At 41.9% G+C, this 15,207-nt stretch overlaps 1 protein-coding gene across 1 annotated transcript; it reads left to right on the top strand.

Annotated features, from left to right (window-relative positions):
- Positions 1–701: 701 nt before the first annotated feature.
- tfap2d (transcription factor AP-2 delta (activating enhancer binding protein 2 delta)) lies at positions 702–14,827 on the top strand. The gene is made up of 8 exons (XM_061704674.1): positions 702–776; positions 1,300–1,815; positions 5,408–5,468; positions 9,620–9,785; positions 11,340–11,458; positions 11,558–11,699; positions 12,709–12,822; positions 14,611–14,827. The coding sequence occupies exons 1-8, from the start codon at positions 738–740 to the stop codon at positions 14,825–14,827; spliced, it is 1,374 nt and encodes a 457-aa protein (XP_061560658.1). The 5' UTR covers positions 702–737.
- The last annotated feature ends 380 nt before the right edge of the window (positions 14,828–15,207 follow it).

The following is a 15,207-nucleotide window of genomic DNA, read 5'->3' as shown; positions in this document are numbered from 1 at the left end:
CAAGTGTTTCACACAAGCCCTCCACATATAATCGATTTTTTTTTTCAACAATTCAAATTCATTTGTATTTCCAAAACGATCAGGAAATGTTCCATATAATTCACGAAAGTAAACTTACATTTTTGGGGGGGTCGAAAATCCGCACGTTTTTGTAAAAATAAAAACAGCTTAGTTGCTGTGAATAATAATAATAATAATAACAGGAATAATAAATAAAAGACAAGCGAGTAGAAGAGCATGCATGCACAAACGGGTCAAAAAGGCAAATGTCCGCTCAAAAAAAAAAAAAAAAAAAAAAAAAAACCCGAGGAAAGTGTTGAAAGCAGCACGTGCTTCCTTATCAAGGCGAAGATACAATATTTATTCCTGGTCTCGTGGGATGCTTCGCTCCGTCTATTGTCCTCCCATTCCTCAGTGCTGATGCTTAATTTTCAAAAGTTGGATATTACCAAGGGACCTACGACATCAGCCGAGAAATACCCTGCAAGTACAAAATCCGTGAGCCAGCCCCGTCCGTGCAGAGGGGAGACGCTCGCCTTGCACCAGCTTTTTCCCATCCTGATTTCCCGCACACAGCACGCGAGGGGAGACTTTTCCGTTCATCGCACATTTTGGGGATTTTAACGCTTTTTTTTTTTCCCCCCGCCATCGTCGGAGAGGAGAGGAGGGGGAGAAAAAAACAACAACAACGACAACAACAACAACAACAAGAACGTGTTACTTTGGAGAAAAACACAATGTCAGCGACCTTCCCGGGACTTGTCCACGACGCTGAGGTAAACCTTCCTTTCTTGACCGGAAAAATGTATTTCAAATGCGGCCGAATTTGTGTTCAACAAGTCAAACGATATTTGCAACTTGATGTTTTTTTTGCACGGCAATATTGGAGCGGGAGACCGAAGCAATTGCTTGATATTAAAATATCGGGCAAAAATGCAGGAGTTGTGCCAGAAAATAGATTTGAATGATGTGATTAGTAGTACATTTATCACTGAGCGAGTTATATGAAATCATGATATGTATATATGCAACAATATAAGAGCGCGACGACGTGAGTGACATGGGGGGGTGGGGGGGGGGGGGAAGGCAAAAGCAAAAAGCAAACGATGGTCGGTGTTGCCGAGGGTTTGATTCCCTCCCGGGCGCGCGGAGGTGACATCTCCTTCAGGTGCGCTTTGAGAGTGGGAGTTGGGCGCGCGCGCGTGTGCTTTCCCCCCCCCCCCCCCCCCCCATTCTTTTGCAAGCGAGTCGACGGCGGCCGCTGCAAAATTGACGCGCTCGTCTTTTCTCGTCCCGCAGATACGTCACGACGGATCAAACAGCTACCGGCTGATGCAGCTCGGTTGCCTGGAGTCCGTGGCCAACTCGTCGGTCGCCTACTCCTCCACCTCCCCGCTCACCTACCCGGCGCCGGCGGGCACGGAGTTCGCCTCTCCTTATTTCTCGGCCAACCACCAGTACACCCCCCTGCACCACCAGTCCTTCCACTATGAGTTCCAGCACTCCCACCCGGCCGTGGCCCCGGAGGCCTACGGGCTCAACTCGCTCCACTCGGGCCAGTACTACCAGCAGATCCACCACGGGGAGCCCGCGGACTTCATCAACCTGCACAACGCGCGCTCGGCTCTCAAGTCGTCGTGTCTCGACGAGCAGCAGCGGCGAGAGCTGGGCTGCCTCGACGCTTACCGGCGACACGACCTGTCGCTCATGACGTCACACGGCTCCCAGGCCTACGGCGTCGGGATGCACCACGCGGACCAGAGGCTGCTGCCTGCCGCCGGTCTGGGCCTCTCCTCGGCCGCGGACGACCTGCAGGTACCTGCGGCCCGTTCGAACCGCCGCACCGACCGATAGGATGTTTCCCGACGTTCGCATTGTTTGACATTAGGAAGAAAATTAATCATAAGAAGCCGACAAAAACTGGATACAGAGATTCCTGCTGTCCCGTCTGAGCATTTCATTTGCGCTGCCTGTCACTATACGTCGCTGGCATCGATAGGTGAACAAAGCTACACTATTGGTTTTAATAATTGCTTTATTTCACTTTTTAAAATACATCAATTCTAATAACATGACGTTGTTTTAAGCTTAAAATACATGTGAGTCCCAAAAGATGCGGTACGAGTACCACGAGCGGTGGTTTTCCTCAAGTGGAATATGACGAAAGAATCACTCAACTGAATTCAATGCAAATTAAAACAAATTACATTGAAAACATCCATTTCAATCAAACATATTACAGTGAATGAAAATATCAATATGCTCAGAAAACGAAGGGAGATGAAAAAAAAAAGAATAATGATTGTCACACCTGGGCCTACTCCGCTACTCTATGTGAATGTTTGTCATTATGGCGGTACTTGGAGAGCTCAGTATGTTTTTTAAGTGGAACCACCGCGGTCTAATACAATCTGGTCTCGGCTTGCATAGTCCGGAATAGTCAAATGCAGTCAAGGTATAATTTAGTATAGTTTAGTATAGTTCTACATTCATGTGGCTGAAAGTACAATGTACCATATTCAGTTATTATGTGCAGTAAAATAGAGTCTGGTATTGCTATCATAGTTTGGTTTAGTTTCGTGCAGACAAATCTTGAAACGTCTCGTCACGTAGTCAATATACAATGTAGCATTTAGGAAAATATTTTGTAGTTTAGCTTGGGGTTGTCGGCTACACTTCAATAGTCTGTCGTCAAGCCGTCAATGGACAGCATAGGCGACTGGTATTTTTGGGAACAGTCGAGTAGTTAATACACAGCAAAGGCAACTAGTGTGTTCTGGATGAGTCAATTGTCGAGTCATGAATTTACGGCATCATAAAGTGTAGTGCAGTCTAGGCTGGAATATTAAATAACAGTAGTCAACATTTGGCATAGTCTACGGTCTAGTCAATGATCTGCCCCCCATCATGCGTGCCCCACTGGCCTACTATTGACCGCCCCCCCCGCCCCCTCCATTACAACCATCATTTCAAAATATGAGTGGGAAAGGAGGGCGCCAGATGTCTGCCAGTCCGCTGACTGCGCTCGGCCCTGCGTGTGTTTGGTGCGTTTCGGAAGAAAATGCTGCATATCATCTCGAGATCATTTGCGTGCCAGCAAGTGAGGAGGGCAGGCCGAACGGAACGTGACCGTACAACCAGTAAATGTCAAGTCTGCACGGGGCCTCGTCTCTGAAAGCCAAGCGTCTTCCTCCCCCCCCCCCCCCCTTTTTTTTTTTTTTTTTCTAAAGGTTAATTGACTGGCAGTCTATACAATCCTCGTCAAATCTGCCCTTTATTTTTCCACGCGCACACGTGACCCAGATTTTACATAATTCTTTTGGATGCAAAGAACTATAGTCAAAATGAAAAAGTGCGTGTGTGTGTGTGTGTCCGACTAGCTGTTGAGGCAAAGAAAAGCGGCAAGTTTGTCTATTCTGCGGTCAAGGGCGGATTAGCAGATCGGGTTTGAGGACACAATAGCGCCCGCTCGAGCGCCATAAAGCACCGTAGTTGATCCAATTACGGACTTAACGTCAATCAACTTTGTTACTTATGCAGCGACATCTGAGCGGATTTGAAACAAGCTTCGACTTAAACACGGTGACAAATCATTTCGGCTGCGTTAACTCTGTTTTACCAATTTTGGACTTTCCAAATCCCATAATTTGTCCATCATGCCATTGTTTACTAAAGATTGGAAAATCACTTTTTTTAGTTGGATTGTGATTTAAAAGTGATGTGTTTCTATCAGAATATACGGAATTAAAAATGTGCGTGTTTATTTTATATTGGAATATGATTAGATGTCATTAGATTTTAATTTAAAGTATTATACTGCCTCATAACGTTGATATTGACAATATATATAGATTTTCATTTATTTCCAAGTGCATTTAAACAAAAATGATGTTTTTATAACACATTTCAGTTATTATTTATTTTCATGAGTTGTTTTGTTGTTGTTTTTGCACTCCAGCTTTTTGTCTTTATTTGTTGCTTTATTTATTTGAAAAGTTCATTTTGACTGAGATGCTATAAAAACCAGCGCATGTTTGCTCCTTTATCGGGAAAAAGAAAGAAAGCAAAAGGGTCGGCGAACGGAACAGATGCGCCTATGGTTCCGTGGAGCCCACTGTCATCTTTTGAGCGCCTTAAAGAGATTTTCATGGCGAACAAAAGCAGCTGCCACACCTTTCCCCCGTCACTAAGCTAATTCATGCAAGACCAGCGCGTTTTGTATATTGATTTTTATAATCACTTTAGCTTCGCAATGGAATAAAAAGAAAGAGAACAGGAGCTGGTTTTATATCTCGCCCACATAACCCCCCCCCCCCCCCCCCCCCAAAAAAAAAAAAGAAGTACAACTAGCTCACTAGCTCCCTTTTCCCCACTTTGTTATAATCGGGAGGCTTTCTAGGTGGATGCAGGCCTCGAGGCTCGCACATGGGGGGGGGGGTTAGTCTTTTTCTGAATAAAACGAGCGTGTTCTCTTTTCTTGATGACATTGCTGATAGTGCTGATGTGGAGCAAAATGGCGGCGCTCACACGTGCACATATATCTGGGACTGCATAGCCACTGAGTCGACAACAGGTTGGATCTGCAGAAATAGTCAATATATTATTTTTTTCTTAACTGAAGTGAGCTGCTCTATGTAATAATAATAATAATAATAATAATAATAATAACAAAGCGCTTCAATGTTGGCTGTATGTCAAAGGCTCCCAACAGTACATTACGCAGCATGTACATTTTTATAGTTAAGAATGAAGTATGGTAGAGATGGGCGCGCACCAATTCAAATTGTGTGCGTTTATGTTTTTGATTCATTATATTACTATAATGATATTACAGATGCCATTCTCTGTAACGATTTGCGTCCGTATAATTGCCTTTCTTCACTGATTGTCTGTGAGGAATCACGTGGTTTTAGCGCATGCCAAATTGTGAAGCTCATTTTTTGACATTCGAGTTCATGTGACCAAATCTGTGGGTGGGGGGGGGGGGTCATTTGAATTTACCTAATTCATTCCAACATGTACATTGGTTGCACACGATTAAAATGGATTCAACGAACATATATTATTTGATTATTTTATATGCGTCACTTTACCACATTTGAATCATGTGCCGCTGACAATTAACTCATTTTTTTGGGGTGATATTACATTCAAAAGCTCTATGGCAAATGGTTAATATTATACACGCATGTATCAAAACGCTTGTGGAAGAATATCACAGGTTTGTTTTGTGTGTTTTTGCACATGTTGTTGGTGGAGTGCGCATGCATACACATGTAGTACCTGTTGTCCTCGATCGCGCCCCCCCCCAACCTCCAAGAACAAAATGCAGCCTTTCTTTCTGTCACAAGGCGGGCAAAGTGATTTTGAGCATCCCACTCGTGCTAATGAGCGCGTGTCTCCACAGGGCTCCGTGGAAGCGCAGTGTGGGCTCGTGCTCAACGGCCAAGGGGGCGTCATCCGCAGAGGTAAGACCCACTCGCGCTCGTGTGTGTTCTGTTGTGTTGCATTGTTGTATGACCCCAGGCCGTGAGCGCTCACGTTCTGACACGACACGACAAGAGAGCGGCCCACTCGTGTGCTTGTCAGCATGTTACACACTCTCACTTGGAACCGCGTGGATACAGGCTGCTTCCTATTTCCGCTCTGAAATCACTTAACAGTCACTCACACTTTAAGAGATGATCCCCCTTTTTGTTTCATGCTGAATATTTGATCGCGTATTCAATTATGACGCAGGCTTCCTCACGTGGGTCTTGTTTTTTCATTTATCAACATCATATGAAGCCGAATGTGATGTCAGAATACAGAATTTGTGATGCATGACGACAAGTCGATCAAAACAATTTGTGGTAGGGATTATGTGTTAAAAAAAAAAATGTACTCCCAATATAAATCCAACCAAACTCATTGAATTTAATTAATTCGAACATGTTGCGCATGATTAAAACGTGTGAAACTAACATATATTATTTGATTCTTTTTTTGTGAGGAAAGCAGGGTAAAATTACGTCAGTTTGCCACATTTTAACTATGCGCAGCAGAAGAAAAAAAGTGCACAATTCTTTTACTACATTCCAATGAGACTCCCAATTCTTCCCGAACAAAATTCAATGTTTTTATTTTCTCTATGTTTATTATTGTGGTTTTGTAATTAGAATCGTGGTATAGTTCATATTTTTTTTTCGAACTATATTTTGGCCATCTCCTGGAAACACATCACAGCCTCCTGAAAGTGATCTTTAATTGGAAATATACTGATGTTGTTTTGAATCAAATTGAATTTGTACGCTGTCAGTGTGGATTTTTATTGGCAGTGTCAGTTGTTGTTGTTGTTGTTGTTTTTTGTTTGTTTGTTTTTTTACCATTTTATTCCCAGATTTATCTGTGAATTATAGATTTGATCATTTCGGATGGAATCGCATTTCCCCGTCACAGAAAGGTGTATTTTTGTCCGTGTTCTTGACAGGATGAGGAGTGAAATAGTCTTTCCACTGCTTTTGAATTTATTTATTTTTTAATCGCAAAAGCTGCGTGCGTGCGAGTGTCTGTGTTTTTGGTGCGTGCGTGTTTGTTAGGGAAATAGTCAGGCCGGCGTGGTTTTTCCATCCGGGAAAGGAAAGCTGCGTGTCACCATTTGAATTTTTCATCCGGCCCGCTGAGGTGTTGGGGCTTTTCTCTCGGATTGACGCGGGAATCCCTCCGCTATCACATTCGGTTAATGGTGCGCAGTATTTGGCCCTGAGCTCAGCCGCCGCAACCATCACAAGCAATAATCTTTGCTTTCGCTCGCACTCCTGTATCGATAGCTTCTCTCGCCCCGGGCGCACGCTTTGATATGCTAATGAGGAGCGGGGCCCCGGATTCAGCCGAGATCATATTAATGTTGTTCTTTCTGACTGCGCCTTTGCAGGCATGAATATTCACACAAGCCGCCACCCCGCCCCCCCCCCCCCCCCCTCCCCGAACCACCCAACACATACCACACCCTCAGAAGAAAATCAGTCAAGAAAAGGAAAAAAAAAAAAGAACGAAATGACACCGCGATGACACCCACTTCCGGTTGCGAGCACGACACCGCCTGTTGTCAAGCAAGTCACTTCGCCGCCTTGTAAGACGCTGTAAACATTGTTATTGCGCTATGTGACGGATGACGTTTGCCCCGTGTTCTTCTTCCTTTAATTTTTGTGGCAAAGTGTTTTTTTTTTGTTTTGTTTTTTTTAAAAGGCGCTTGATTCGGCGTGTGATCCCGCCCGCCGCTCGCGCCGCAGCCCGAGGCTACTCTCCGTTGCTTAAATACCGTTATCGCCTCTGGGCCCGCACGCTCCACTCGCTGCACTAGCAGCGATAGCTCGTTTCGATTGCCCTTGGCAACGTAAAATACAAACTACTTTGTATCAAAACATTTTTAGGGGAATTAACAGGATGTGAACCCGCGGCTTTCAGAGCGCGTGACTCTGACAGACAGGTCACATATTGGTAGGAGAGGAGCCGTAGGCGCGCGTGCACGCGCAGTATGAGTCCGGGTTGCGTCCGTGGGGTCGCTGTCCAGGTGCTGAAAGAAAGCGCCGCTGTTATTTTCAAAGCCTCCTGCATGCGCGTAGACCCAAGTGGTGCTCAAGCACCTGCCCTTTTACCCTATGTAGGAAAAAAAAATTGTGCTTTTTTGATGTAACCTTTTTACCTTTCGTTTATCAATTATATATATATATATATATATATATATATATAAACAACTCATAAATTCCACCCAAAGTGTTTCAATATTTGAGGGGTCATTATTTGAGTTTGAGTCTTGGGAAAATTGTACATATGCTGCCCCATCAATTTATTTGGGGTTAATCAGAGGTGCTTTAAATGGTGGCCGGTGTGTGCTGACACGCATTTCACATGAATTTGAATGTGATTGCTTATTTGTGAACACAGCCACATCCCCATTTATGAGTGGAGGGTGTGAGGACACGTGCAACCGCATTAGCTCAGTTATCTTTACTTCAGCTTGCTAATATATATATATATATATATATATATATATATATATATTCCATTGAGTTGTACAGGTTGCAGGTTAACTAATTAATTTAAAAAAACATTATTTATCTTGGTCTCATTTTTGTATGTCACAAAAACCTGACATTTATTATTAGCCATCTCTTTTGATAAACGTTGTATTATTGACCGTGTTGAATGTGTTAACAGAAATGCATACAAACATTAAAAATATATATGATTGTTTTGTCTTAATTGTATGAATCATTTTGGAGATTGGTGCCCTTTTATTTGGCTTGTGCACCTACCACCGAAAATGTCTGTGCGTATGCCTGCATGGTGCATTTGTGCTGGTAGTGAATAATACATTTTGCGAGCTAAAATGTAGGTTAGCAAGCCTTAGTTGGTGGCCAAACGTCTCCATGTTGGTCTCCCACCCAAAAAAAAAAAAAGACTGGCGTGGGCATCTTTGCCTGCAGCCTTGTTCTGCTTGGCCTAAATGGCATCTTTTCCTCCATTTCCATCACATCCAGCATGGCCTGATAACAAAGCGACACACCCCGCTGTTAGATTTGATAATGAGGCAGATGAATAATAGAATATAGCCCACAGTACATCAGACAGCAACCTTGCGTTTCAGCTGCTTGGCACGTTAGTTTAAGAGAAAGTTTATTAATAATAGGCCTTCTCAGAGCAGTCGTTATATTCCAGGAGGAAAGCAGCGAGACTCATTCAGATGCAGTTAATAATGTGTAAAAGCCGTCACGACAATGATTTATTCATACTTTTACAAGCACAACTTAGTCAACTTGATGGTGTGTGGAAGGTGATAAAATAAGGGTTTTGTTTGGATTAAAGCAGACAGCTCCGACACACTAATATTAGTTTTAAGCTCAACCACACATGTAAGGACATAGTACATTGAAAACTACAAATATTCCGATTTTGAGAAGAGGAAGCTCCGAGTGTCAAAAACAATCTTTTTCTGTCACAAAAGAAAAACTGAAATAGAGACAATGTGTTCAGTTATAATGATGCAAGAAAGTGTTACAAAACACAAATAAATAATCTAAGATATTACTTGATTGGCAGGCCAGTTAACAAAATATTTATTACCCAATTATTTAGAAAACGGTATTGATTTTCCATGAGGTACACAGTACATTGAGACGTTCTCTTTGTACCCACAATGTCAATATGTCCGCATAGATTTATGTTTAGATGCAACTAAATATTTCATGCATTTGGGGTGTAACTGTATATTTGAATATTACATGCAATACTTTGTGTTCTGTATATTTAACCCTATTTGTCACAAAACCTTAGATTTGCCCACTAACTACATTTTTGGGCTCACTGGCTTAAACAATATTCTACTTTTCAACTACTGTAATGAACTGCGTTATTATCATGACTTACATTGTGTTGAATTCAATGTAACTGCAATGAATTAGCTTATTTACTCCAAGACGCTTAAGAAAATAAGCATATATGTAATTGTCTGTATGCATTGTTTTGGATGAACAGTACAACTAAATCACAAATGCTCCGCTTTGTGTCAGCGTTCGCCCTCCCCAAAAAGTTGTGGTGGTATTTTTGTTCTAACAAATTGTCTTGCGTTTCTGTGCAGGGGGAACTTGTGTGGTGAATCCGACAGATCTATTCTGCTCGGTACCAGGTCGACTGTCGCTACTCAGCTCCACCTCTAAGTACAAAGTCACCATCGCGGAGGTGAAAAGAAGACTGTCACCACCGGAGTGCCTCAACGCCTCTCTACTGGGTGGAATACTGCGCAGGTTTGTGCAAAAATGACACAAATGTGACAGCCACATGATATTTTTTTTGGGGGGGGGGACTCTAGACAGCGCTTACACACGCTTGCATTGTAACTAATGAGATCCAATACAAAAACTAACTGTGCCATCACCAAGTCAATCATGAGCAGCACTGAGAGGTATTAATTTACCAATACTGTATATTTATGATGATTGTGGTTTGCAGTGGGGTAGAACTGCATTGCATCATACCAACACTGTTTCTTTTATGGAGGTTAAACAGAAATAATAATAGTAAACGCCTCTCGGTGTGATGCAACACGACTAGACTACACTTACACCACTGCAAAGTACAACCACTATAATAAGCATTGACGGTGTGAGTCAAAAATGAACGCAAAGGACCGCAGAAGGTTCTCCTTCCATTACAAAAGGGGATCATGGTTGCTGAAAACTTAATGTTAGTGCTTACACTGCTCAGTACCCAACTACAGCGTAGGCTAAAGTTGATGAATAAGGGCATGTCTCGATCAAACAATTCCTGTACTTACTGTATACGTTCCAGTCATGCACGTTGCTGAACAACGGCACTTCAATTATATCGAGTCAGAGGGGCCATAGCAATCGAGGGAGATTGTAGAACACTTTTTAAACGTTAATCTATCTAACGAACATTGAGGAGCGCTACATGAGTCGTTGTAGAGCTCAGATAAAAGAGAGGATATGCTGGTAGAGGAGCGTTCGCAAAGACTCTTGGCGAGTCAGTGGCAAACCATGCAAGGATTAGAGGAACCAGAGGGTCGGCTGTATTATTGATGGGGCAAGAGAGACAGGGAAGGAGGAGACGGGCTTACGCGAGTGGTTAAATGAGGTAGCTTAAACATTAGAAAGAAAAAACGGCAACAACGATGGAAGATCATAAACATACAATATAACTGATACCTCTCTGCAGTGTCAATCAAAACTATTGTTTTTTTTCCTAAAAAGCGAACATTTTATCGGGCTCTTTTACTGAATCGTTAGATATAATTATTAGACATCCTTTTTGCTTACAAGTGTCATTATATAAAACAAAGCTTTGTTCGGAAATTAGTACAATTTGATGAAATTCGATCTAAACTCAATGATCCCCCCCCCAAAAAAACGCATCAAGTTCTGTCTTAACATAATTAGAATGAGAAGTTAGCAACGTATGTTGTCACATTTCCACATGGAACAGAAAATGAAAATGACATGAATCTAAAATAGTATGTATTTAACCAAAGATAAATGCTCAAACAAAAGACACAAGGGAACTCAAGGGGAATTACAAGCGCATTTAATATGCAAATGTATTTGATTAAAGAAGTGATGGTTATGTGCAAAGTGACATGTTTTAATTTATTCAGGCTTTCATTTAATATTATGGCTTTGTCATAATAATACAATGAAATCTTGTCTATATATTCCTTTGTCTATACTGGACTCTTGCAGCCCAGGCGAGTCGTATTTTGGAGCAATTCCCAAGAAACAGGCGATCCAAATATTGTAAAAAATATGTAAGACGTGACGTGAAACTTGCCGCCTCTTCCGCAGAGCCAAGTCAAAGAACGGCGGGCGGTGTCTCCGGGAGAAATTAGACCGTCTCGGCCTCAACCTGCCGGCAGGACGGAGGAAAGCTGCCAATGTCACACTGCTCACCTCCCTGGTGGAGGGTGAGTTACTTTGGATGTTTTCATTTTCGAATTTCACTTTTTGATCCTTCCCTTTTTTGGTCTGCATCCCTCTCATCAGTCTGTGATGTGTATATGCAGGAGAAGCGCTCCACCTGGCAAGAGACTTTGGCTACACCTGTGAGACGGAGTTTCCCAGCAAGGCGGTGGGCGAACATTTGGCCCGGCAGCACAATGAGTCCAAAGAAACCAACGCACGAAAGAAAATGGTTTTGGCTACAAAGTGAGAAGACACACGACACACACAAACAAAAACAAGTTGCCCTCTAACTTTTAACGCAAAGGCACACTGTACTACTGGTCCTGGTTTTATGTTGGTCCATGGACAGCCTTCCTGTTTGTTTACAATTTTAGAACTGTAGAGAGATACTGAAATATCTATACTTTCGAGACCAGATCTTTATGCTCTAAAATCAATTATCAAATCTAAATATTGATACTTTAGATAATTCAGTCTTTTGAGGTAATATATATTGTTAACAGGAACAGAGGGGAAAGTAACTCAACTATTGAGATCTTGAAATCAATACATGCTTCAAAAAGTAGCCGAATGAATTTAGCTTGGGTTAATAATATGTGTATAACTGCGAAAATCTCACATTATTAAAAAAAAAAAAAAAACGTGACAAAATGGTGCAATTATTGAGGCATTTAATTAAGTCGTTCATTAGTTAAATATTGACTGGCAATTTCGATTGGAGACACCCGGTATTAAAAAACGGCAAGTGTCGGACTACCTAAATATAATTCTGAGTTTAAAATAGCGAAATTACTCTGGGTTAGGGTTAGGGTTATCCTTTTACATTTTATATTTTTTTTAAAATCATCACACTCGGTATTTGCATAAAGTATCGCTATTGAATCGGTATCGCCCATACCAGTTTGAATTTTTACTCAATTTAGGATCAGAAAGGAAAGTGGTGGTATTGAACATTGCCACTGTCGATTTCAATTGGAAGTCCAGATTTGCAGAATTGCATCCAAGACCTCCTTCTTATTTTGCTATCATTTGTGATCCTTCTCAAGGTAGTAGAAAAACCAACGTTGCATAAATGGGACCAACAGAAAATAAATGTGTCGGCTCTATTGAGAGCCTCGGGGTTGCTGCTAAGGGGGTAGATTTATTCATATGCTATAAGTATATCAATTTGTTCAATAAAACAAATCACTTCAACAAAACAAAAACAGTCGCAGCTTTTTGGACGCCGATCCCGTAATTTTGTTTCTGTCAGGCAAATCTGTAAGGAGTTCCAGGACATGTTGAGCCAAGATCGTTCTCCTCTGGGCTCCTCCAGACCGACACCCATCCTGGACCTGGACATTCAGAGACACCTTACACACTTCAGGTAACAAACACAATGTCTAACGAAAAAGATTGGAAGTTTGGCGTGACCATTGGTGGAGAATTTTAATTCAGCATCAGCTCGAGTAAACTAATAATGAGCCTGTTTTGTCTCCACTGAGCTGTTTGCCATTTGCAAATGTGGCAGTGCTGCAATTTATTACATGAGGGAAGAGTAAGGGGGGGACCCGTGGCCTGTTACAGAAAGGTCACACGTGATGTCACCTTCTGAAGAAAGTTTTAGCAAACCCCCAACTAGCTAACATAACAATGCCAGCAAGGGATGTGCAGCACATGAGCTCGACTGTGTACGGACACCTTTTTTGCTCAACAGAATTATTCTGACCCGATGGCTGGCTCTTACTACGAGCTGTAATCATTCAACATAATAATAACTTTATTTATCTAGCACCTTTAAAAGACCAAGTAGAGACACATACACACACACACACACAACAACAACAACAACAACAACAAAAACGATAGAGAAATCCCAGGCAATGCAGGAATCCGACAAACCCAACTGAGATCAAGAAGGCTGATGTTTGAAGTTACATTTTAAAACACACAAAGACCTAAAACGATGAGGTACCTTAAAAATAGTGCTAATCATAAAACTACAATAAATGAATAAATGAGTCAAGAAATCGGTAGATACAAATGAATACAACTCAGGAAGACGATGCGATGACATGAAAGCCGGTCTAAAAAAGTGTGCTTTAAGAAGTGAGACATGCTGATTTTGCATGTCTCAGCTCCACGGGCAGGTTGTTCCAAAGTTGAGGCGTCCTGATGGAAAATGCTCCAAAACCTTTAGTTTTAGGCCTCGACGTTGGAACAACCAGAAGGCCCTCACCTGAGCATCTGAGGCCGCGGGCCGGCTCATACGTAGTTCAAAGTTCACTTATGTAGGCCCACCCGTGCTGTAAAAGTCATCAGTGAAATCTTAAAATCAATTCTAAAACAGACTGGAAGCCGATGAAGTGATGCTCAAATTGGAGTGATTTTTGAATCAGTGAGAAGCATCGCTGCTGCATGCTGAACAGGTTGGAGGTGAAAGAGTCATTTGCATGTTTGAACATATCTTATTTATGATTTCAATAACTGATTTGACTGCAAGTTGGTTTTCAAATACCTAACTGCAGAGAGACAAAAAACAACAACAACAACAACAAAAACACTTGAAGCTTCAAGAGGGTGTTTGCAACTTTGCACCCAAAAGCATTAAGTTTGTAGGCTGGAGCTCACACAGGTGGAATGATGCTAATATGGATGAAAATAGTCCAGTTGGAGCTAAACTTGTGAGTACCATAAAGTGAAATAACACTGACTGATGATAATGATGATTAGACATCACGTATTGTCATGTCAAAGTAACTTATTATTATTGTTACTAATGAAACATCAATGTGAAAATAAAGGCAACTATAATTGTCATTGGCAGTACAACTGCAACAACTTTAGTACAGATTTAGATTGTTACGACTGATATAAGAAATTAAAGGTGGCTGAGCTCATGTTTAAGCATTTATCATTATCAGCTTTACTCTGTTTACGCTATGTATGAATGAATGTATGAATGTTGTCATAGTGCAAGCAGCACAACAACACATACTAATATCTGCCATTGCCATTGGCTGATGGGTGACCAACAAGTCAGGCCAATAAATTCCTATAGAGCATCCCTAGTCTAGTCTGGAAAATGTTCGAAAAAAATGGTAATAATTTGTTTCTGGTCATGATTTACTTACTCACCATTCTTACGTTTGCTTGATCCTCTTCTTCCCGACAGTCTAATCACTCATGGCTTTGGTACACCGGCTGTTTGCGCAGCTCTCAGCACTTTCCAAACAGTCCTGAGCGAGATGCTCAACTACCTGGACAAAAACTCAAGCGGCAAAACAAGCGGACCGACTGATCAGCAGATTAACAGCAGCTCGGAAAAGTCGCAGCTCCGCAAAGCAGTTGAGCCCCAGAGCAAGGATGGCAAAACGGAAAAGACTGAGTAGTCCCACCTGCCTGGTCCCCCGTGCCTTGGAGCTGTGTGTGTACGTGTGTGTGTGTGTGTGTGTGTGTGTATTTATTTCTTTATTTTATTAATTTATTGAATTCTGGAATTATGACGTACACATGGACATTCTAACGTGAGCATTCCATTGCAGGGTTGGTAATTGCACAAAACACGCACATTCACACGCACACGCAGACAAGAAAGGGTTTGAGGCCATCTGAATGTTTTGCAACTGTATACCAATTTGAGAAATACTTCTGAAATAACAAATTTGCTGCATACGTTATTGCATGCAACGCTCTACTTCGATAACGCTGCAAGTGTTTGCATTTTCAAATGATCAATTCTAGCAACATTACTGGGAAATCACAATGTCCC

Source organism: Phycodurus eques, chromosome 18 (genome assembly GCF_024500275.1).
Source record: "Phycodurus eques isolate BA_2022a chromosome 18, UOR_Pequ_1.1, whole genome shotgun sequence".
In the NCBI taxonomy this organism is placed as follows: domain Eukaryota; kingdom Metazoa; phylum Chordata; class Actinopteri; order Syngnathiformes; family Syngnathidae; genus Phycodurus; species Phycodurus eques.
Note: the sequence above shows the minus strand (reverse complement) of the source record. Positions and strands in the feature narration are given on the sequence as shown.